Source organism: Varanus komodoensis, unplaced genomic scaffold, assembly GCF_004798865.1.
Source record: "Varanus komodoensis strain SLA01 unplaced genomic scaffold, ASM479886v1 scaffold2, whole genome shotgun sequence".
NCBI classification, from domain to species: Eukaryota; Metazoa; Chordata; class Lepidosauria; order Squamata; family Varanidae; genus Varanus; species Varanus komodoensis.
This window is the reverse complement of record NW_025335568.1, coordinates 4,247,208-4,269,794: the sequence shown is the minus strand read 5'-3', so window position 1 is coordinate 4,269,794 and position 22,587 is coordinate 4,247,208. Positions and strand designations below refer to the sequence as shown.

Sequence of the window (22,587 nt, the reverse complement as noted above, 5' to 3'; positions counted from 1 at the left end):
CTTTTGTGTCTTTTGGACATACGCACACCAGGAAGCAAACCATTTGGTCAACACTAGGATTGCAATCTTGTAAATATTTACCTAGGAGCCCTCGGTGTTTCTGTCTTGTCAAAAGCACAGTTCAACAAATCAAAGCATCAGCCTTGCCATTCCACAAGCCTTTCAGCTAGGTTTCAAGTTTTCTTGGATATATGCTGATTTCATCAGAATATCTTCTTTTCTTCTTCCTAAAACTGGTTTGCCTTAATGCAAACAGAAGTGGTGCACAGTGAGTTATTAATACGTTGCAACAGAGGTTTGGGGACATGCAAAATCCATGCCATGATATACCTATTTTCTGTAGGATCCTTCTGACCCACACCCTGCACCATGTAAATGTGAACTTTCCATCCTTCCCATGATGTTCTCAGGAGCCTCTTTAATAGCAAAGAGGTGGAAAGGAATGCTTTATGTCCATCCATGCTGCACGCTCGCTGACTGCAGGAACAACTGAGAAGAGTAGCAGATCTAAGGGAAATGAACTAGACAGCTGATGGGTGTTCAGACAGGTCACGAATAATCCTGAACGCGGAAGACATGTAGCTTTTGCATGACACCAGTCAGTGGGTGATGTATAGAGAGCCAGTGGTGTAGTGGTTAAGAGCGTGGGACTGGGACTCAGATGACCTGGGTTCTAGTGCCCACTCAGCCATGGAGCCAACTGGGTGACTCTGGGCCAGTCACAGACTCTCAGCCCAACCTACCTCACAGGGTTGTTGTTGTGGGGATAAGATGGAGGAGGAGAATGATGTAAGCTGCCTTGAGCCCTTTGTAGGAAAAAGGCAGGATATAAATCGAAAAATAAATAAATAAATAAATAAATAAAATGTATTTGGTCAGTTGGGGCTGAAGATGAACCTGTGACAGCTTTCCCCAGCCCTGTGCCTTCCAGAAGTGTGTTGCAGGCATGATGCTGGGGAAAACAGGCCTAAGAGGAACCTGCTGATGAGGCCTAATCAAAGGCTCATCTTGTACGGCATCCTTGTTTCAGGAATTGCCAATCAGGCAACTCTGGGAAGACTCCACACAGAGATGGCAGCTCTGTATTGCTCCTTCCCAATGTTTGGTATTTGCCAACAGAGTAGAATGTGAGGCTCCTTCCATCCCTCCATCCTGTTGCACTAAACCTCCTGTTGGCCAGGAATTCCTTAAGATAATGACAAGACGCAGCATTTCCTCTTGTCATCCCTGAAGGCACTGTGGATTGATTTGGTTGTGGAACCATTCCTGAATGATGATGATGATATATGAGAGAGAGAGAGAGAGAGGGATAGCTTCTCTGTCCACTGTTTCCACACTTTCACTTTGCTCTATCGCAGGATGAGCAAAGCGCTCTGGGAACAGCGCTGAAACGGCTGCCGCCACAATTGAGAGCATCAGAGCATTGTAAGCTCCTTGCTGGATCAGTCCTGGGTCCATCCAGTTCAGCATTTCTGTTCACACAGTGGCCAACCAGCTGCCCACACGTTCCCACAAGCTGGACGGGAGTGTGGAAGCCCCCTCCTGCCCAAGTCCCCCAGCGACTGGTATACCTAAGTATCCTGCCTCAGGTATTGGTGTTTGCTGCTGAGTTTGTCTGCACAGTGACAACATCCACGGAAACAACAATTTTGCAAGGAAATGAAAATGTGCTTTGTTTTCAAGCAGAATCACGTTTCTGGGAGCCTCCCAGGACTGTAACTGCACTTCCAAACAAGGCACGGTCACCACACGCCTTGTTTCCTTGTACACGCTTTGCTTTTTTACCCCCACCACAGCCAAATCAGTGGGGAGGGGGCTGCAAAAATGGCCATGGGGAGCTGCCAGTTGTGTGTCGCCCACCCATTTTCTGGAATAACCCATGAAGTGTGTCTGTCTGTCTGTCTGTCAGTGCCACAGTGTCAACACAGTGAAACCTAGACATCGGAAACTTAGCATGCACCCTCAAGGGAGCCTAGTGGTGCAAAACCAAGCGATTATTTAGTTTTAAACCACGTTAATTAATTTTGATTAATTTAAACGTGACTCTGTGCTTGAAGTCTGCTATACCAATGTCAGTCACTAGGTGACAGACTTGGCTAACTAGCATTATAGCTTTCTTGTCGCTGCAGTTTGAAGCAAGAGGGTGGTAAGGAAGGATTATATAGCGGATTATATAGCGGCACCTCCTTAACTGCTGTGGGGCAGCCCCCCCCATGGGTCTCCGAAGAATGGCGTGGACTGACCCCTCAGGGGACTTCAGGTGTGTATCATGGCAGGTGCCATGCCAGCGGACACGGCTTCCCTCAGACAGGACGGGCAGAGTGCACACCTTTGCTTGAACACTTGGCTGTCTCAGACTAAGTTTCGGTCCTCGCATGTCCAGGTCTGTCTGCCCGGAATCTTGCAACCCGCTGTCATGCCTCTGCTTTCCTCCCACCCGCTGCTTCTCATCCGTATTGATGGACAATGGCGGTGCCATGGGTTACTAGTCCTCATGGCAATATGCCAGCTCCAGCACCAGAGAGAGTGTGCCTGTGCACACAGGTTGCCAGGGAACATGGGTTGGAGAGTGCCCTTGGATTCATTCTGCTTGTGGGTTTCCTGTGGGCATCTGGTTTGCCACAGTGTATAGACTGCTGGACGAGGTGGCCTTGCGTCTGATCCAGAAGGGCTCTTTCTGATGGTCATATGTTTGTTTCTTTCCTAAAAGGGCACAAACGCTTGAGGCGTTCACCACAGAGGTGTTTGTCCTCTCGACTCATGCAGTTCCCTCTCCCTGCCCTTTCCCCCAACTTCGTAATAGCTATTTTGGGAGGGGGTGGCCAGAACTCTGCACCCGTTCCAACGACAGCTGCACCCTCAGCCTGAAGGAAAGAAAGCACGGTAGCTGGGACACTGAAATCAAGACATGAGATGATCCACAGCAGCTTTTCTTTTGAACTTTAGAAGAGCAATCCTCAGTCTTCCAGGGTAGTGAACCCATTTTAGCGCGGAGCTTCAGCACCATGCAGAGCGCCAAGGAACCCCGTGATGGCTGAGACGTCCCAGGGATATCCCCAGTCCCCAGCAATTTCCCTTTTCACTGTTACTGATGCCTTCTTTGGGCTGTCCATGATGACTCCGACATCACTTCCCTGCAGACAGCTCAAAGCCCGTCGGTGTGTCATCAGAGGGTCGCTTTGCTCCAATCGGCATCCATTCATACTGAGGGCCAAATGATACAACGATGTGTTACAAGCAATCTCATGTGAGAAAACCCCAGTGACCTAATTTTTGTTGAAAAGCGGTCCTGGGAGGAAATGTTTTTCTGCTGAGAAACATGGGGGAGGGCGAGGTATCTATCTTATGGCCATTCTACTTTAATTTATCCATTTTCTCTTCCTTTTGGCTGATTCAGAGAAATCCTTTTGGAGGTCAACTCCTGCACGGATTTCCCCCATCTTGACATCATTTGGTGTGATCTGCAAATTAGAATCCTAAATTAGTAGTTGTCGTAGCAGCAAACCCCACCCCCAATAAACATGACAGCGGCACATCCTAGGCTTTGATTTTCTGCCTTTAGCATTTGCATGGAGGGCAAAATAGTTCAGCAAGTAAAGCCTTCCTCTGACATGTAGTAATGAGATTCATTTGTTCAAGTTAACTTGGTGTGGGAAGTCCCTCACACCCAGGAAATTGAGCAGTCATGCAGCATTGCTCAAATAGGTATGACTTTTAAACCAATTTGTACTTTTAAATCTCAGCAGTTAACAAATGTTAAACAGTTGATGCTGATAATAATTCAAAGTGTTGCAACAAGGAATACTACCATCTCTGGAGTGAGCAATGCCTGATGTTCAAGCCAGATTCCAAGAAGCAAGATCATATTGCAAATCTAGGTTGGCTTTGGAGTGCACCAAAGAATTTCAGAAGATCATTCTGTGCTTTATTGATTAAGAAAAGTCTTTGACTGTGTGGATCATAAGGATTGTCCTGAAAGAAATGGCAGTCTCTGCACTTGATGGTCCCGATGCATATCATGGACAGGAAGCTGCTGTGAGGCCAGAACATGGAGAACCAGAATGGTTTCTCAGAGGCAAAGGTGTCAGACAAGGATGTATTTTATCTCCCTATCTGTTCAATCTGTAAACAGAATATATCATAAGGAAAATTGGATTCAACTCAGAGGGAGGAGTGAAAATTGGCAGAAGATATGTCAGTAATTTAAGATATATGGATGCCACCACAGTACTGGCTGAGAGCACAAATGCCTTGAAACAGGACCAAAGCTGAAGATTAAGAAAAATAATCTGATCCAGAGAAGAATCCTTCAAGAGCACAACCCTACACACGTTGAAGCAGAAATAAATCCTACAATTCCCAGAGTTCTCCAGCCACCATGGTTTAAAAGGGTATTTGGCCATCCTCAAGAAGAGGAGTGACTGAGGAGTTATTCTGGTTCCATAGTTTATTAAGTGTGTACTTATTAAAAACATGTACCATGCCACCTTTCCATTGCAGTTTTGAAACAATCCTGCCACTTCCGGTGGAGCCACTCCATAATTGTTGTCCCGGCTCCATGGAAGTGTTGGGACAGGACCACAACTACATGCCAGGGAAATGTCCAGGCAGATGTGTTGATCACACCGGATGTTCAGCAACGGGCTCAGTTGGGCTGCGGCAAGCGCTCGGAACAGCAGGGGTGAGAATTTGTACCTTGGCTGCTGTTTTGTCTAGCTGCTGCTCCTTGTGTGGAGCCGTTCTCCAAGGCTGAAGCCTGCCCATCCGCACACAAACAAGAAAGACTGACACATGGAAGGTATAGTCCCATGCATGGTTAGACAAAAAGCAAAAGCAAAATATGTATGAAAAGGAGGAAGGCATCGGTCCAGTTGACCTTTCCAGGCCTCGTACGATTCAGCAGTTCTTCTTCTACTTGTAAGCCACCTTTCCTCCTCTTGCGAGGAATCCAGGGTGCCTTCCTCCTCTTCCTGTTGTGCCCACAACAACCCTGCGCAGTAGGTTAGAGTGTGAGTCAGTGAATGGCCAAAGGTCACCCAGGGCTCTTCATGGCTGGGCAGGGAGTAGGGCCTGAATTTCCTAAGTCCTGGTCTAATACTGCGACAGAGACATGCATTTTCTGCATTCACACAATCAAGTGTATTCTTGCCTGAGCCAGAGATCAGTTGCTGCGGCTCATAAGCAGAGCGTCTCTGCTCACGGAGAATGACGCTGTGTGTTCTGCCCTATGGACCCTTGCAACGCACAAAACCCTAATCCGTACAAGCACGCCCTCTCCCTTTGGCATAGCAATGGGTTTTTTTTTGCCAGCCATAGAAAATAAGCCCAAATTTATTTTGATTTCCAACAACAAAAAGACAGCAACATCTTTCACATTTTTAAAGGGGATCTTCTCCATGTTTTAATTTTTGCTCGAATAAAAACGCTTCACAGTCAGATGGAGATAGAGACAGATAAATACATGTATAAGGGATTTTATCTATATATTTATATATGTACACACACATATATACACATACCTCTATATAGATATATATATATATATTCACACTATTAAAAAACCTCCAAAGGCAATAGTTGTTTGCATCTTTACAATCCAATGAAGTCATAGGAAGGAACAGAAGTGGGCTATGAAAATGTGCCCTAGGTTTAAAGTACCATTTAAAAATGGTTATGTCTCTGCTGTACAAAAGGAACGTGATTTATTTTACTTTATTTTATTAAATACAACAATCAGCGAGGAAAAGTTGATAGAACAATGTTTGAATGCAAGAAGTGGGGAGAGACGTACTCAAATCGATAGCCATTTAATTTTGAAAAGGTTTGCCCCCTTCTTTTTAATGTGTGTGTAGATCCCCCCTTTTTTTGCAAATCTCAGACATAGCTCAAAGAATCATCAACAGTCAACGCTTAACAAAAGATTAACAGTTTAGAATCAGTACACTTCCGGCTTAAATTCACAGTAAGAGCAGATTAATTAAGAGATTGAGGCTCGTTAAAAAAAAAAAAAAAAACCAAGGCAGTTTTGCTTCCAAACTGCTGACCAGGGGCCAGTCTAGTTTTGCGGGTTTTTTTAAAAAATAGAGCATTCGGTAAGACCAGAAATGTGTAGATTGGCAGAGTTATTATTGCTAGTGAAATCAACCACCGCACCGAGCTGTCCCACACCTGAACACGCGGCAACGTCACAAGCGTCTCTTCTTCTCTGGTTCTTGCAGAGTTTCCACAGCACGTTCTGTTCCACACCATGTTTGCTTTGATGCGATTACACTCAGCGTAAGCTGTGTTTTGCCCTCCCTACTTCCGAGGACCGGGGGGGGGGGGGGATATCCCATCCTCTTTTAGGTTGAATTTTTTTTTTTAGGTTGAAATTTTTTATTTAAATTAAAACATATATTTAGGCCTGACCATGCGACATGGGTAGGTAGACAGCTTAGCTGTTTCCAGAATCAATAAGAGGTGCGATTGCCAAATATTTCATGAAAGCATTCAGTTCTGTTATGCTTGCTACCTAAGGGAATGCCACTGGATTTTTTTCCCTTCAGAGGCTAAAACATTTGTTTGTTCCAGCTTGCAGCAAGCGAAATGCCACAGCTAGTGTCAATGGGCCTTCCTTGCCATGCCATCTTCTAGTAAAATCTCAACCCCCATTTATCATCCCTGGAATAAATGTAACCTTCGTCCCACAAGAAGCAGGACACAGTTATTCACTGATTTCATTTAAAGCCAACCAAACTTTCAGTGAAAACTTAGATGACATCCTTTGTTATAGATTCGGTTTTTTGACATCCCTAAACTTTCCTGCTCTTTTCCTCTTTGGTGATGTGGTTACAGTGAAACATGGTCTGGAAACCCAGCAAGGATCGCTTCTATAAACCATGCCCAGAATCTGGATGATGGAACAAAGGCTGATTGCATGGACATGGTTGAGATGGACAGCAAGTTTGGAAAAAAATAATTCCCCCAGTCCCATGGTTTACCAAAAAACCTCTCACCCATTGCATGCTTCTAAGATTTGGCATGCAATTGTGTTTCAGGAGTTTGAGTTTGCGTCAGATTATAAACCCTGGGAGACACACACTTTTTGGGGCAACTGGTCAAACGCGTGTCGTCCTTTTCTGAATATTTGCAAAGCCACTTTGCTGCGTAACCTCCCTGCACATCTCACTCCTGGGTGGTTTATAAGAGGAGCACGACGAGCACTCCCAATGCAATGACATTTTGGATCTGCCAAATCCCACACCCGTGCAGCGGATGGCAAGACAGCAGCTTCAGATCAGTTCTGTTCCAGCATTTTCCAAATCCTGAAGGTTAGCAATGCGTTTAAAGGGGCACCACTTTGAGGAAGCTGTACTGGATGCTTGCGCTGTGCTTTCCCCAGCCTCTGGCTGGCAACTGAGGAACTAGAAATTCTGCTGCAGTGTTACAGATGGCCTGCAGGTTGTTTTTATTCCCATATTCTGGTTTCTTTTTGGCACTTTCTGCAGGAATGTTCCCCAGCAGGGCTGCCGGCCCTGCCAGGTCCCGGAACAGCCTGTATTTCCTTAACCCCGCCCTGGATTCAATCACTTCTGGAAGGTTACAAATGTTGATTTATTTTTTAAAAAATATCTGATCTCCTTTCACGAAGAGCAAGAAGTTAGACAAGAAAAATAGTGAAAAAAGTATTGTGCCCACCCCGTCCCCTAATTCCACATTCAACCGCACCAGCTTTTGTGCAGTGAAGTGGAAGGCTTGATTTCCGTTTCATCCAAATCACAGTGGTTTTTCCCTGGAAAGTAGCATATTACAACACTGTAATGCTTGCAGTGCTCAAGTCTGAGTTTCCCCTGCCGTCTAATCTAGGAAATGCCTACTTGCTACACTCTGGCTCAGTTCCCACAGCACCAGCACAGGCCTTGTTCTTACGGGTTCTTCCCCCCGACCACCCCAGCCTATCCACACGAGATGTCTGTCATAAACCCAATTGGCCCTTTGGTATCGATGCATCAGAACCATGGAGTGTGCCACGCAGTGCTTTGGGACTGTGACAAATGATTCTGACAGCCTACACTTCACAGAGCACCTGATCATCTCAGCTGTTCCTTTGAAGAGGAGCAAGCAGCTAGTCCTCAAGGATACCAAGAGAAGCAATGGGAAATGTGCAGTGAGCAGCTGCCCAAGTGTTGAAAGTCCAGCGAGTTAAGAGGGTAACTCTCAGGATGCACATATCAACACCACCTCCTCCACCCCAACAGGCCTCACAGCCCAGAAGCTGCAGAACGCCAAGCAACATGTCTGCTTTGCAGCGCGACATTTTAGACCTTCCAACTCTACTGCAACCTCAGAAAAACAGGACAACGGTTCTGAATGCTTCCTGCATGGTCTGAAATCAGGTCTGGGCACATTGGCCAGGAACTGGAAGCAAAGATTATAAAGTGCGGTTTTGACAGAGGGGACTGACTGATCTTTTTGGAGTCATTTCCTGGGCCACTTCAGAGAACAACACCCCTGCGGGAAGTGGCTGTTTCTTGTCAGAGATCCCGTGGAGGCACACGCGTCTCTGAAGCAGGGTGAGAAATCTACATGGCCTGGTTCAAGCGAGCATCGTTTCAAGTAACAAATTAAAGCAGCAATACGACAACATTTCAAATGTGTTTAAGACAGCCTCCCCCTCTTGGGTGTGTTGGATGGCAATTCCCAAATTCCCCGACCAGCTCTGATGAGATGATGGGAATTGCGGTCCTGCACACTTGGAAAGCACTAGAGTGGGAAGGCAGGCCTAAACCCACAGGTCCCCCACAAGACTATCAACAGGTAGACAAAACACACCAAAAGCACGACCACCATGTTACACCCCTGGGAAGATACACAGTGACCTCAACACCGAAGGAAATCAGCAGGACTTTGAACTCTCCAAGGTTTTGTCCTCTTGCCAGAAACTCCGTTCTAGACAGTACGTGTCTGCTCTTACTGTAAAACCCAGTTACTAAGAGAGTTTTGTCTCTCTTTGTCCACGCATTTTGCTTTATTAATCATATATACATATACAGAACAGCTATTTACATCCAAGTACACTTGTCTCCGTATAACATAGCAGCATAGGAGTAAATGATTTGCTTTCCATTTCAGTTAATAAGCACTTTCACATACAGACAACCTGGCAGTGAATCTCCTAGTCGGATGCAGCCAATGGCCTTGTTCATCCACAAGGGCCAGCTCTACCGTTAGACGGATGGAAGCGATCATCTCAGATGGAGGTTTCTGGGCATCGTTATAGCATGGCAGATCGTCTGGGTGTTTTAGATCTATGCATGTCTGTGGGTGTATGTCTGTGGCTTCCACTTCAGGCACCAAAATATTATAGGACTGGCCCCAGGAACGTGCTGTGATGGCGACACATTGGAAAGATTTGAAGAAGGGAAAAAACGGTTCTGTTATTTCTCTAGTTCTCCAAAAAGCACCATATTTTTTTATGAATCTGTAATGGCGGCATTCTGCATTCTAGAGACAAGCCATTAAGAAGAAAAAGACGCCTTTCCAGCCAAATGACATGACCACATTTGCTGTGGGAAACGCCAGGACAAGTCAACACGGCAGTGACGAAGTGGTTTGAACCTGGACTGCCACAACCCCCTGCGTGGACTCAGAATCCAGGCTCAGAAGTCGCCCACTCATGATGCAGAGCCCAGAGGGAACTGTGTCTCCTTCACTCAGGATCCTAGAACCCAGGATCCCATGCTAGGCCCACACAAAATGGGCTGGCAGTGGGCTGAAAGGTGGGCAAGGCGAGAGGTTTCCCACAAGGCCTGGCTGACTCACAGAATGCCTGGTCCAAAGATGCGGTGCACTGAGCTTAAATCTGACCCCTTGTGGGACAGGGGTCCACGACTACGGTCAGTGCTGCCTGCAGGGTGTGGGGGGCCCTTTGGCCAAACCCCAGTACGCTCCTCAGGGACGTATCTTCTCACCACCAGGGTCACCAGCCTCTGTCCCTCCTTGTCTCCCATCGGGGCTGCACTGCCCTCCTCCCCGACAGGTAGAAAGTCAGTAGGTAAGCGGGCCACGGCACTCCTGCCCCTCCTCCTCACCCCCACCGTGGCTTGCGCCAGGAAGGCGTGCAAGCCAACCACAGTTGTGGGGATGGCGTGAATCTGGGGGACTCTGGCTACCTTCCTCTACAACCTGTTGCCCCCCAAGCCTGCATGTGGGCTTCTTGGAGGTATCTAGGTGGCCACTGTGAGGAAGAGGATGAAGAAGCAGATGCCCCGTTGGACTGACTGGGCAGGGCGGTTATGCATTTTGGATTCTCCTTCGTTAACTGAAAGGTAATTGAGTTCCACAGCTTTCAAACAGGATTGATTGTGTAAGGCAGGCAAGTTCCAAGGCCCGTGTCTCCAGGAAGCACTTCCATGGTGGGGACGCGACATTTCCCCAGCACAAATCCAGCAACATTTTGGCTGCAGGATGAGTCCCCCAGCCCCAGGATCGCCACCTTTCCTAAACGAAAGCCCAGCAACAAAGGATTGGTCGAGTCCCGAGCCGCTGCTTTGGCTCGCTCCTCTCTAATGGGAACAATTTGAGTCCCATTGCCCTGCAATTACCCTCGGTTTTTAACCACCATGCTCCTTCCTTTCCTAATTTAGGGGAGATCAGACAGTCGGTCAGGCAGGGAGGAAACTTAGGCCGTGCCACGACATGCTCGCACTCTGTTTGAAGGAGAGCGAATCCAGTGGCTCAGAAATTCTGCCACCAATTGGGTGCTCCAGGGAAGTGACTGGGACCTGACGGAAGACCTAAGCGCTTGCCAGATGCAGGACGGCACGTCCGTCCAGGCAGCTCCTGCAACAGGGGCTTGGGATCCCCAAGGGAAAGGGCTCAGTGGCAAGAAATGGCAAAAGGAAGCAACTCGATGGATCAATGGGAAAGCTCCACAGCTCAGCTCAGCGCACCTGTTTTGGAGGCCAAGGTTCAGAGCCCAGTAGGGCCAGAGAAGACCTCCTGAAGCCGAGAAGAAGGGCTGCCGGCTGAAGTGGACCCAACGGAGCTTCATGGATCAAGGCTGACCCACTCGAAGGCAGCTTCCCATGTTCCTCTCAAGATGCCTCTGCTTGATTCCTTCCAGAGCTGCCTCTTTTCAGCTGCGACTTGAAGGACCTGCACTGGCTACCAGTTCACTACCAGAGCACCTTCTCCCTTACCCGTCTGCCCAGGCACTCAGGTCATTGGCTGGGATGCCCTTGGTGGTTCCACATGGGCCTGGCTGGAGTCCACCTTGAGAAGAAACTTCAGCGTGATGACTCCAGTTCTCTGGAATTCCCTGCCTCTGGGGGTCAGCAGGCCCCAACCCTGCGTTGCTCCCACGGTCCATAAGCCTCTTTATTTCAAGAAGCCTCTCTCGGATGACTCGCCATAATTTTTACGGATACACCATTTTACTGCTATCCTGATTTAAACATGCCATTAAAAAAAATCTGTGCTGAGCTTCTTTTCTTGTTCACTACTTGAGCATCTTTTTTGATGTTGAGTGGTATATAAATATTTCAAATTTAAAAATGAAAAACAAATGAACCATAATAGGGTTCTTCTCGTGCCTTCCAATGAGAGGCACAAACCTGAGGACATGGTGGGGCTTCCACGTGTGTTTATAGGTGAATGAAACAGAAAGGTGAACAGACAAGGAGGTGTTGCCATCTTTTCTACAAAAGGCGGTGGGTGGAGGGAGGGAGCAGGGCCCTCCCCTCCTCTCCCCTCCCCACCTTCCTGCTCCACACCTTTGCACTCTTGGCTGTTTTCTGCCTAAGCTCCAATATCAGAACCAGGGTGAAAGATTTCTAAAACAGCAGAGCCTGGGAGAGGAAGAAGGAAAGGACCTAATTTTGGTGCAAAAGGAAGACGCTTTCCCCTCCATCAAAGCCAGGTGGATGATAGGCACGAGGCGGGACACACAGTTGGCTTAGGCTGGCTTTCACAGCTAAGCTTGGCTTTGGGAGGGCCTGTGGCTTGGAGGCAGGCCAACTTCTTGGGTCGTGGCATCCCCAGGTAGGACTAGGAAAGAATCCTGCCTGGACACCTGGAGAGGCATTGCTGCTGCTCAGGGTCAACCATCCTGGGCTAGAAGAACGGCTTGTGTAGGCAGCTTCTTGTGTGACTAGAACTTCTCCTCTCCAATCCGAATGGGAGGTGGCATCTCGCTCTCTTCCAGGTGCAGGGCTCTGTCCCTGCTCCCACCTCCCTTCCTCCAGCAACTACACTGAGTCGTTCGGTCCCTACTCTTGTCTGCATCCAAGAAATGGGAACAGACCGTGATGGACCAGCTGAGCCAGATCTTAGTTGACACAGAAGCAATATAAGCAGGCGTATTCTTGGTGGTACGAGCCATTCCTTCAGGCCACCTCGCTTGACCTGCATTCAGGAGCCTTCTGTCAGGAAAGGGATGGCACCAAGGTGAGGAAGCGGTTTTCCCAAGAGCTGCAACCAGGTCACATGGTGTGGCAAAGCTGGATATGTCAGGAAAAGGGGCTTCCGTCCCTCACCTTCCCCCACTCTCTACTGGACCTCTAGCAACAGGATGGAGAGCATGTGGCCCTACAGAAGATGCTGGGTTGCAGTGCCCATCATGCCCCTTCATTGGCTAGGCTGGCTGGGGCTGATGGGAGTTCTATTCCAACATCATCTGGAAAGGCCAGATGGACAGTGCCTCTGGTCTCATATACACTGAGCCTGGGTGTGCAAATGCCTGGTTGAGCCCACTCCTTTGCACAATCCTGGAACCCCCGAGTTGCCCCATTGCACGCACGGTGGTCCCTCAGCTCACAAACGCCTCAGCTCACGGCCGAATCATGTCGCGAAAAGACACTTCAGAAAAATTTTGCCTCCGGTCGGGAACACCACTTCAGGTGAGAATCGTAAGCGCGCCCGTCTTCCCTGTCCGAGCGCAACCGCGATCGCACCCATCTATGGCCACGGTGCACTCAGGCAGGGAACACGGGCGCAATCGCAGTCATGCTGGGGGCGGGGAGATGGCCACAATTTTGTTGTTCTTTGTCACTTTGCTTCAAATTTTTGTGATTAACAAAATAGTTACAGAACGGATTAACCTTATTTCTATTGAATCTGATGGGGAAATTTGACTTGGCTCACGACCAATTTGGGTTGTGACCAGAGTCGTGGAATGGATTAAGTTTGTGAGCCAAGGTACCACTGTATACCCTACTTAGTGGAGCAGAGCAGAAGCCAGAACCTGCCTGGAAGAACCTCCCATTGAAATAAATAAAACTTCCTTCTAAACAAACAGGACTTGGGTTGGGAGTGAATGTGGTCAAAATCAAGCCCATCCTTATGGTCTGAGATGGCACTGGTAGCCAAGATCTACAAAAACAGGTGTGTGTGTGGGGGGCGGGGGCACACAGACCAGGGCAAATCTACTCTACAAGTTCACACCACCTTTTTTTCTCATTCAAATGCCATGGCTTCACCCAAAGGATCTTGGGAATTCTGGTCTGTTCAAGGTGCGGAGAATTCTCTGTTGGAGACCTCCGTCCAGAACTATGTCAACCCAAGCTTCCCTGGGGAGAAGGAACGACTTTGAACCTGGTTTGCGATGCAATGCTGGCTTAGTGACATCTTCTGCTCCTTGGTGCCCCCCAGATGCGTTTGACTACGGACCATGGGAAAGCTGGAGGTTGTACTCCAGTGCACGTGGAGGGCAAGAAATCGGGGGAGGTGGCTGCAGGCAGTAAGAAAGGCGAGGCCAATTCTCCCAGCCAATATGGCGAAAAATGCCCTGGTACAAGAAGACTTGTTTGGCTGCCTGCATTAGAAGGACATCAAAAGCACTGGTGAAGGGAGAAGGTGCCAAAAACAGCAGCTATAGAGAGATGTGATCAACGGAAGTAGGAAAAACCTCACCACCCCCCTCAAAAAACAACCAACCAACCAAAAAACTCTTGCTGTCCGAGCCAGCCCTAGATCACAAAAAGCACACCCTGGGGTTATCGACTTTCAGTCCTCTGTAGAGCACCAAAGCATGTTGGGAAGGCCCCCGTGCAACGGGATGTCCACTGCTGGTTATATCACATATCCCATTCTCCTTTTGGAAGCGCCACTGGCCAAAGTACATGCACAGGAACAAGGGGAAACAATGTACTTTCCACGCCGTGGTCCCATCCTCAGATCTCGGTGGACTCTATCCTCTCCAACCTGGACGGCGTCCACGTCTTCTTCTCGTCCGTGTGTGGCGGGCTGGTGACCTTGCTGTTGGCCATCTCGTTGACCTTGTGCTCCAGGATTTGGTTCTTCTGGTACATCTCCACATAGTTCAGCTGCAGCTGCTTCTGGTACTTGATGACCTTCTCCTTCTCCTCCTGCCACGTGCGGCGCTCCTCCTCGAAGTCCACGATCTGCTGCTCCCTTTGCTGGCGCTCTGCCTTCAGCTCCGCCTGGAGCCGCTCCACCTCCTTCTTCAGGGCACTGAGGTTCTCCTCGCTCTGCCGTTTCATCTTCGCCTCGTCGCTCTCGCAGGCCAAGGTGTCCCGTGCCAGCTTGTCCGACAGCTCAGCGCCGAAGTGGCTGTGGTGGCCCCCAAGGCTAGTCAAGGTCTGCTTCAGGTTGGAGACCTCCAGCTCACACTGGCCGAGTTTCTCCTGCAGCATCTGCACCTCGTTCATCTTCCGCTGCAGTTCGCTCTCGCAGATCTCCAGACTGACACTCTTGGTGCTGAAGGAGTCCTTCAGGGTCAAGATCTGCTCTTCCTTCTCCCTGAGGAAACTCTTGCCCTCCTTCAGCTGGGTCCGTAGCCCGACAATCTCGTTGAGCTTCTGTGAGACGTCGGCTTGGGAGTCCTTCAGCTGCTGCTTCAGTAGCGAGATCTCCCCTGCTTTCTGGCACACCTGGAAGAGAGGTGTGAGGCGACACCGTGAGGTGACACGAATGCTGGTCGGTTCAAGAGGCTGCATGAGAAACACAGAGCGACCCCAGATTTCTGTCCCCTACTCACCCAACCTGCAAGAAGGGGTATCTACCATCTCCTCTGTGGTTTAGTGCATAAGCCAGTGTGGGACCTGCTGGCACCAGGATGCCCAGGGAGCTCTCTCTCGCGGGCTGCCAGGCACCTTAACTTCTCCTACCTCATTTCTGGAAGTGACACTGGGACTCTGCCATGTGTACGACCCAGAGCTGTCCTCTGGTGCGCTTTAGCAAGGTCCAGCAGAGTGTGCATGTGTGTTTTGGCGCCCAGATTCCACCTCTGCCTTGTCATTCAGTCCATGGGCAAGGCATTTTGCTTCCAGTTTCACCCATTTGCTTCTTTTTGGGAAATGAGTATTTTCTGATTGGCCATGGCCCACTACGGCCTCTTTTGTGGATGTGCAAGCTCCCCCATGGCAGCCATTTTGTGAGAGCGCCCATGACACTTTCCCAAAATTCCAAACACGCCCACTGACCCAACAAATTTGGGGGCCCCTGGCACGAGGACAAGTAGGACGTGACATCCCGAGCACATCAATCGCCTACCTGAAGAGAGTTCTCGTTTCAGGTTTCCAGTGCTAAGTGCTAGGACTCTCCCTTACCTAAGACTGGCCGTATCGCTTGCACAGGATCACCCGTGCTCTCACCTCCCACTTGGTCTCCTCGATCTTGGGAAGAAACTCAGCCTGCTCTTTCTTGAAAGCAACAAATTTCTTCTCCAGCTCTTCCCGCTGCTGAAGGAGCTGTCCCACATCATCCTGCAGCTTCTTCTTCTCCTGCTGAAGCTTGAAGATCTGGAGCTGCAAAGCCTGCTGGGCTCTCTGGGCCTTTTTGGAGACCTGCTGCAGTTTATTGGCATAGTTTTGCCGGAGATCCTCCATCTCCCGTTCCCAGATCTTCTGCTTCTCCTCAAAGACCTGGTAAATGGCTGCCTCACTCTTGTCCAAATTCCTCCTCATCTGGAGGACCTCCTGCTCTTTCTCCCACAGCCTGTCCTCCAAATCTTGGATGATGTCATCTGTTGAAGGAGAGTGGAAAGGCATGGTTTCATTGAGATGGTTGAGTCTACTGAACGAGGATGTGCTCTTACTGGAAGACCGCCCACTGTCTGAGGTAGATATCCCGTTGTATCCCACTATGTTCTTGTCTGTGTAGGTCGTCCCAATGCGGTTTATGTGACTGGTTGACGCGCTCATCGGGCCAATGTGCTGGCTATAGCCTGTGCCGTAGGTTGGCAAGCTCGTCAAAGAGTTGCGGCCGGAATCAGAGAGGCCGCCAGCTGGGTTGGTAGTCCTGTTAAGGCTGGGCTTCTCGAGGCCGCTTTTGACAGTGGAAGGGCTATTGCTGTTGGCGTGGATCAGTGTCTTGCGGTTCTCTGATATTCCATTGTTCTGCGGTGGGCAAAGGTTCTGCATGGAATGGAAGTTTTTAGGAACTACTGGTTTAAAGGCTGACGGTCTAACTAAGGGCTCGTTGCTCTGCGAGGAGGAAAAGAAAAAGGGCAGCAGATGAAACAGTGCTGTAGATGTTCTCCTTGACCGTATCGCATGGCCCTCCCTTGCACAACAACCTCGTCCTGAATGCTGGATGCGTGGGTTGCTATAAATAACTTTTGCGGAGCCTCGCCAAGGTTTGTGCAGCCCAGTCTCCTGTTTCCAACAGCGACTAGCCAGATCTCTGTACACCGCATGTAATGGGCAGAAAGGCCACAGGCTCTCCCTGGTATTTGTCCCCAGCACAGGAGGAAATCCCATTTGGCTATCATAGCTGATTTGGCTTAATGGCTATCCCAAGGAAGGATGTGTGAGAACCCTGTTTTAAGGGGAGGAATCTGCCGGATTCCCTTGGCTTGGCCTCCTGGGCATCGGTCCTCTTTGATGCAGCTGTGAGGTCCACTTCCCGGTGAGCAGGGCTAGCGCTCCGGGGGCGTTTGCCAGGAATTAAGCCACAAGTGCCACGCAAGCTGCCCCCCCTTCCACACCACGTGCAGCAGCCTCTGTTTACAGCGCTGCACGTGACGTGGAAGACGGTTGCTGGTTCTGCGGCCTTAATTCCGCGAGCGTTCCCAGACTTCCTCTTCGGCTCAGCTCACATTCTGATGCTGGGCGTAGTATAAGAGGGAGTCTGAGAACACCTGAGGGGTGGAACCCACGGAGCGTCACCCCATCCCAAATGCCAAGCCACTGGAAGGAGTGTTGTATCTGATGGCCGATGCTATTCGCGGAGAAACAGTAAAAAAAACAAAACAAAAAAAACAACAACCCGGAGTCTGTGTTGGAAGTCTGCTGGAAAAGGTGGCAAAGACGCAGAAACAGGTTCCAGGGCAGCATTCCTCAACCTGAGGCCTTCTGGATGTGTTGAACTACACCCACCATCCTCCCCAGCCCACTGTGGTTGGATACATTCAGAAGGCACCAGGTTGCCATGCTGCGGGAGAGCGGGACGATACTGTCTGGGGGCTGCCAGGTGGTGAACTCATCAAGTGATCGCATGGTCTCCTTCGCTGGGCTCCCCGTGCCACTTGGCAGCCCCCCGACCTTTCCCACGGCTGCTCCCACCTGAACAGGACTCGTCTCCCGCAGGGCACCTGCTCCTCCCTGCTCCTGCTCCTCTTCCTCGTCGTGGCTCCCACTTGCGTCTGGCTAGGCAGAAAGGGCTTGCGCGTGTCTCCAGTGGCCCCCTCACTCCTCCTCTCTCACACTCTGGTCCAGGCTTGAAGAGGCAGGTGAATTATCAGGTTGCAACGGAGAAGAAGTGGAGCAAGCCCAGCGTCTTGCTAGTGGGCCCCTACAGGGATCTGGGCCCCCAGAAACTGCCCAAGCATGCTTACCTTTGACGCTAGCCATGAACTTGGCCTTCCCCAACCTGTTGCTCTCCAAATGTTTCACTTCTATCTCCGTTTCCACCAACACATATGTGAAGTTGGGAATTTTTGGTCCACCTTAGATCACTTTACACTTGTGCGCACTGAACAGCATTCGCCATTTTGACCCCCACTCTCCCACTTGGGCGAGATCTTTTTGGAACTCCTCCCAGCCCCTTTTGTTTGTAGCCACCCTAAATAATTTGGTGTCGTTGGCAAACTTGGCCACTTCACCGCCCACTTCTTATTCTAGATGATTTATGAACAAGTTGAAAGCAGCAGCCCCAATCTAGAACCTGTAGGATCCTAACACCCCTCAATAGTAAGACTTGATTCCCACGTTTTGCTTTCTGCTCTTCGAACAATTACTGATCCACAAGAGAACATAGAATCAGAGTGAGTCACACGGGGTCTCCCGGGCCATCTAGTCTGACCCCCGGTTCTAGCTGGCTCCACTCATGACATGCCCACCATGTGCATGTCCAGCTTATCCTTGCATAACCCATGATTGCTACTTTTGCTCAGCAGTTTTTGGTAAGGTGACATGTGAAAAACCATTTGGAAGTTCAAGAGAACTCTGTCTACTGGATCACCCCTGTCCACATGTTTATTGACATTTTGAAAGAACTGCAAAAGCTTAGTGAGGCAGCCTTTCCCTTTGTGCAAGCCATGCTGATCCTTCCTCAGCAGGGCTTTTCCTGCCATCTGTCTACAATTCTTATCTTACATTAGGCTTTCAGTCCGATTACTGTGACTCTCCTTGTGCCTGCATGATAGCAAGCCACTCTGAGGCTGCCGAGTGGGCTGCAGAGCAGCACAGTTTGTCTCCCTGGACTCCAGCTTTGCTGCACCCTATGGATCGGTGAGGAACTCTGGGGTGGAAATCCCTTGGATTCCCTGGGCTCCCCAGCCTCCGGCCACAAGTCCAACCTTCCTGTGGCGGCGAGTCCACCTTTCTGGCAAGAGTCACCCTGCTTCTGCCCCCACGACCTGCAGCCTTTGCCTGTGACACAAAAGAAGGTTGCCGGTCGTGCCGCTGGAGTTCCATCCGCAATTGCGACGTTCCTCTCTGCTCAGCTCAGCTCCAATGCTAAGACAGGGTCGAGCACGAGAGGCAATCTGTGCCCCGAAGGGGGGCAGATTCTGCGGAGCTGGGTCACAACATCACTGCAGCTGCACATGGAGCAGCCTCTCCCCTTAGGAAAATCCTGGCCCCTCGTCACTTCTGGGACTCTGCACAAAGAACTGCCTGACTCTGTCCGTGCCTGCTTGGCTCTTAGGCTCTACACCGCTCAGCCATTACCCTCCCTGCCTGCCCAGGCTGCTGCATCCACCTGACCGCGTTATCCGTTTGCGTTCTCTCTATCGGAGCAATCTGCCTGCATGCCATTTCTGTGGTCCACATCCCGTTCCCTGCCACTGAGATGCTGCAGAAGAGAAAGCAAAGGCCACGCGGTTCACCGGCTTCTGGTGGGGGTCAGACGCAGCTCCCGGTTGCTCCCCACCGTCCCTTCCGTCTCATTTCCATACCCCTTGTGCAGACGCCTTGGCTGAATCCTAGCAGGCTTGAGTGCTACCGGAACCTCCCGCACAGCCTTCCTGCCCAGGTGCTCCACCCCTGTGGGGCGGTCTTCCAACCCTGGCGCCACTTGCTTCCCCTGCCTCCTATGTGTCCTGGCAGTGACACCCACCCTCCTTTAGCCCCCAGGGACCAAGCTGCATTCTGCCTCTTCCCAAAGACAAGCAGTAGCCTGCCCCCTTGACGCCCCTGGCAGGTTTGGAGGTTGCCTTTCCCAGCCTGGGTAACCTCCAAGCCTCCAGAGCAAGCACTCCCAGGTGCCTCTGCTGGCATGAGGCTGGAGCTCAACACAGGTTGAGGCACAACCTGAAGGGAACCAGGTGGTCCAAACAAACATAGAATCCTAGCAGAGGAAGGGTCCAGGGGACCACTGGGTCCCACCCCCTCCTCCAGGTTCAAGCATCCCTCCAAGTTAGACCAAAAATGAGCTTCCAGTTCAGGTCCCCTCCCCTCGGGCTTCTCCTCCGCCAATTCCTTCCTGCTCCTCTTCACGCGCTCACTTCCGCATGGGTGATGCTTTCCGACCGAGGCGGGTGGAGGCGCATCCTCTGAGGACCAACTCACCTGGTCTAGTTTCCCAGAGACTGGCAATATCTTTGGTGGGTTACTGGGGTCTCTGTACTGGGGAGGGGGCGGCATGTTATTTTCATTGTTGGCCGCCACATTCCCGCAGAGGTCCGTCTTTACTTTCTCGCTCTTGCGCAGGTCCCCATTGATGTATATGGAGTTGGAGATCTTCTCCGACTTGTAAGTCTTCTCCTCCCCAGAGTAGCGGTTGGAGATCTCCCGCGTGGAGTAGTTATTCCGGGACCCGTCCGCCTGCCGGCTGCTGTTCTGCGTTCTGGTGCCCACGCTCTTCATGGCGAACTCCTGTTCGTTGGCGACGCCACTGCCCACGCTGCCCATGGCGCCTTGGGCGGAAGGGTCCGAGCGCCTGGGCTCAAAGGAGTGGAACGTCTCCTGGCTGTGGTAGCTGGGGTCACTCAGGACGGGGAGGGTCTCCAATTTGGCCATGGCAAGGTGTGGAGGGTGAGGCACAGGTCAGTGGCACTGGAAGGGAACGGCAAGCAGAAAGAAGCATTAGCAGCAGACCGTGGGCCCCTAATCCCAAGGTGGCCACGGGCGGAAGGGACGCCCGAACTGCAGGAGGTGAAGACCGGAAGATGCGGATACCCCAGGGAACGACTGCCTCCTCTGACACTGGCTCTGCGAAAGTAAGAAGGCCGCCTGCTGGTCGACACTTCACCATGTAAGAAGGCGCACCGCTGGCAGGAGGATCCCTTTCTGCTCTCCTGCTAAGTGAGAGCCTCGCTGGCGCCGGGAAGCGCTTGGGACTTTTAGCAAGCCGGGCGTGTGTCCCACCATCACAGGGAAAAGCACAGCGGAGGAGCACCAGCTTCGTATGGAACCGTGGGGCGTGGCTGCCAGTCTGTGTCGACAGCAGTGAGCGAGGCGGACCGTGGGCTCGGCACCTTCCTCTGTTTCTGGCCTTTTCAGGTGGAGACCCCGGGAATGACCCCGAAGCCACCTGCATGCGCATCACACACTGCCCTCGATGCCATGGCCTCCTGCTCTTTGTGCCAATTCCACTGGCCCTGATCGGGAGGGAAAGCTTACAGTGGCGAGGGCAGAGGCTGGGCAGGCCCCAGGATAAATCCTGCGTCCTCCACCCCGCACCTCCGGGCACATCCCGTTTGCCTCAGCTCCACGGTCACTTCTGCAGCCTTGCACAGCTGTGGCGCCAGGCTCTGAAAATGCCCAGGGACGCCTCCGCAGAAACAGCAGGAGCGCACAGGACTGCGCTTGTGAGCAGCATCAAAACCCAGAAGATCTGGTGCTTGGCCTCTGACAGTTAAGCTCCTGTCCCACCAGCCGTGCAGCCAGTGTGGAAAGAGCCATGCTCAGCGCTTCTCTGGGTGTGAAATGCACTCTGGAGAGAGGAAACGAGATTTATTTATTTATTGTATTTACAGCCCACCGTTTTTCTTTCCAAGGAGCTCAGGCAGCTCACACAAGTCTCCTCCTCCGCTCCATCTTATCCCCACAACACAAACCCTGCAGCTGTTTGCAAACAAGCCCACAAGTGCTCCACCTGCTCCCCTTCTCTTGCGCTGCTGACACAAACAAGGAAATCGACCGGGCAAGGTGACGGATTTCATCAGAAGAACCTGCACGAACACCACCTGAGATCAAAACCTTCCACCAGCAACTCACAGTTGCATAATTTCCACTGGCCAAAGAATTAAAAGCACACCTGCAACACACAAAAAATTAAAAATACACCTGGGCGGTTTGGAGGGTCAGAAACACCCCTGCACCAAAATGGTATTGAATGATAAGGGCGAGGGTTGGGAAAAGAAGCATGCTGCGGTCCGCTGAAGCCGGCCGGGGGACCGAGGGGCCGGGGAGGGAGCGACCCATAGCAAGTCCAAACATATCGCAGCTTGTTCAGTGAACCAGCCAACCATGGCGTATCCACACAGGGGCTCAGCGGGATGTGTGAACCTGCAGATTTTCTCAGGAGACATTCCGCTAGCTTTCACGGCCATCCAGAGAAAATGCCAGAGAACATTCCAGGAAACATTTCAGTTTCCCCACTGCAATCAGATTGGGACATTTTGAATGGCCGCTTCTGAAAAGCTGTAAATTAGACCTCCAGGCCAGATGCGTTCAGTGGGGTAGTGGTGCCCGGGCTCAAAAAACAGGGTGCTAGCACTCTCTGGAGTGGACATCTCTCCCGAAGCAACTGCCTCCATCATTATTTACTCATTTATCTGGCCAGGGCGACTTCTTTTCTTTTATAACTTCTGTTATATCTTTTATATTTTTTACTTATTTTATATTGTTATTTTTGTATTGTATTGTATTTGATTGTGTTGTAAGCCGCCCCGAGGCTTCGGCAAGGGGGAGCATAGAAATGTTCTAACAATAATAATCATCATCATCATCTGACTTCTCGGAACATCAGGAGGTTTCTCCTGCTGCTCAGCTGAAATGTGCCACCCTATAATGTAAGCCCATGAGGTGTCCTACAGTTTTAGAGAACAGCGCACCGGTTGCAACCCTGTTCTGTCACAACCTCTTGGGGGCTTGAAGTGTGCAGTCACACCCTGCCTCAGTCTTCCCCTCCAAGGCAAAGCATGACCAGTGCCTTCGATCCTTCCTCACAGGCATTGTTTCTAGTCCCCTGATCACCTTC

At 50.7% G+C, this 22,587-nt stretch overlaps 1 protein-coding gene across 3 annotated transcripts; it reads right to left on the bottom strand.

Annotated features, from left to right (window-relative positions):
• Positions 1–14,044: 14,044 nt before the first annotated feature.
• Positions 14,045–20,435, bottom strand: LZTS3 (leucine zipper tumor suppressor family member 3). Of its 3 annotated transcripts, XM_044428345.1 has the most exons (4): positions 19,953–20,402; positions 15,864–16,424; positions 15,594–15,725; positions 14,045–14,870 (listed from the first exon to the last, which is right to left on the bottom strand). In XM_044428345.1, exons 1-4 carry the CDS (start codon positions 20,400–20,402, stop codon positions 14,151–14,153), a joined length of 1,863 nt encoding a protein of 620 aa, XP_044284280.1. In that variant the 3' UTR covers positions 14,045–14,150. The 3 variants fall into 3 exon arrangements, with proteins under 3 accessions (XP_044284280.1, XP_044284281.1, XP_044284282.1); XM_044428346.1 differs by having other exon boundaries at positions 15,594–16,424; positions 19,953–20,435; XM_044428347.1 differs by having other exon boundaries at positions 15,654–16,424; positions 19,953–20,411.
• Between the last annotated feature and the right edge of the window lie 2,152 nt (positions 20,436–22,587).

Bases quoted from the DNA above. Each gene is read 5' to 3' on its own strand.
- LZTS3 (XM_044428346.1), bottom strand. From the start codon at position 20,402: ATGGCCAAATTGGAGACCCTCCCCGTCCTGAGTGACCCCAGCTACCAC. The intron at 16,425-19,952 runs GTGAGTTGGTCC...TCCTCCTCGCAG, and splicing joins TCTCTGGGAAACTAGACCAG to AGCAACGAGCCCTTAGTTAG. The intron at 14,871-15,593 runs GTGAGAGCACGG...CCTCTCTTCCAG, and splicing joins TCGAGGAGACCAAGTGGGAG to GTGTGCCAGAAAGCAGGGGA.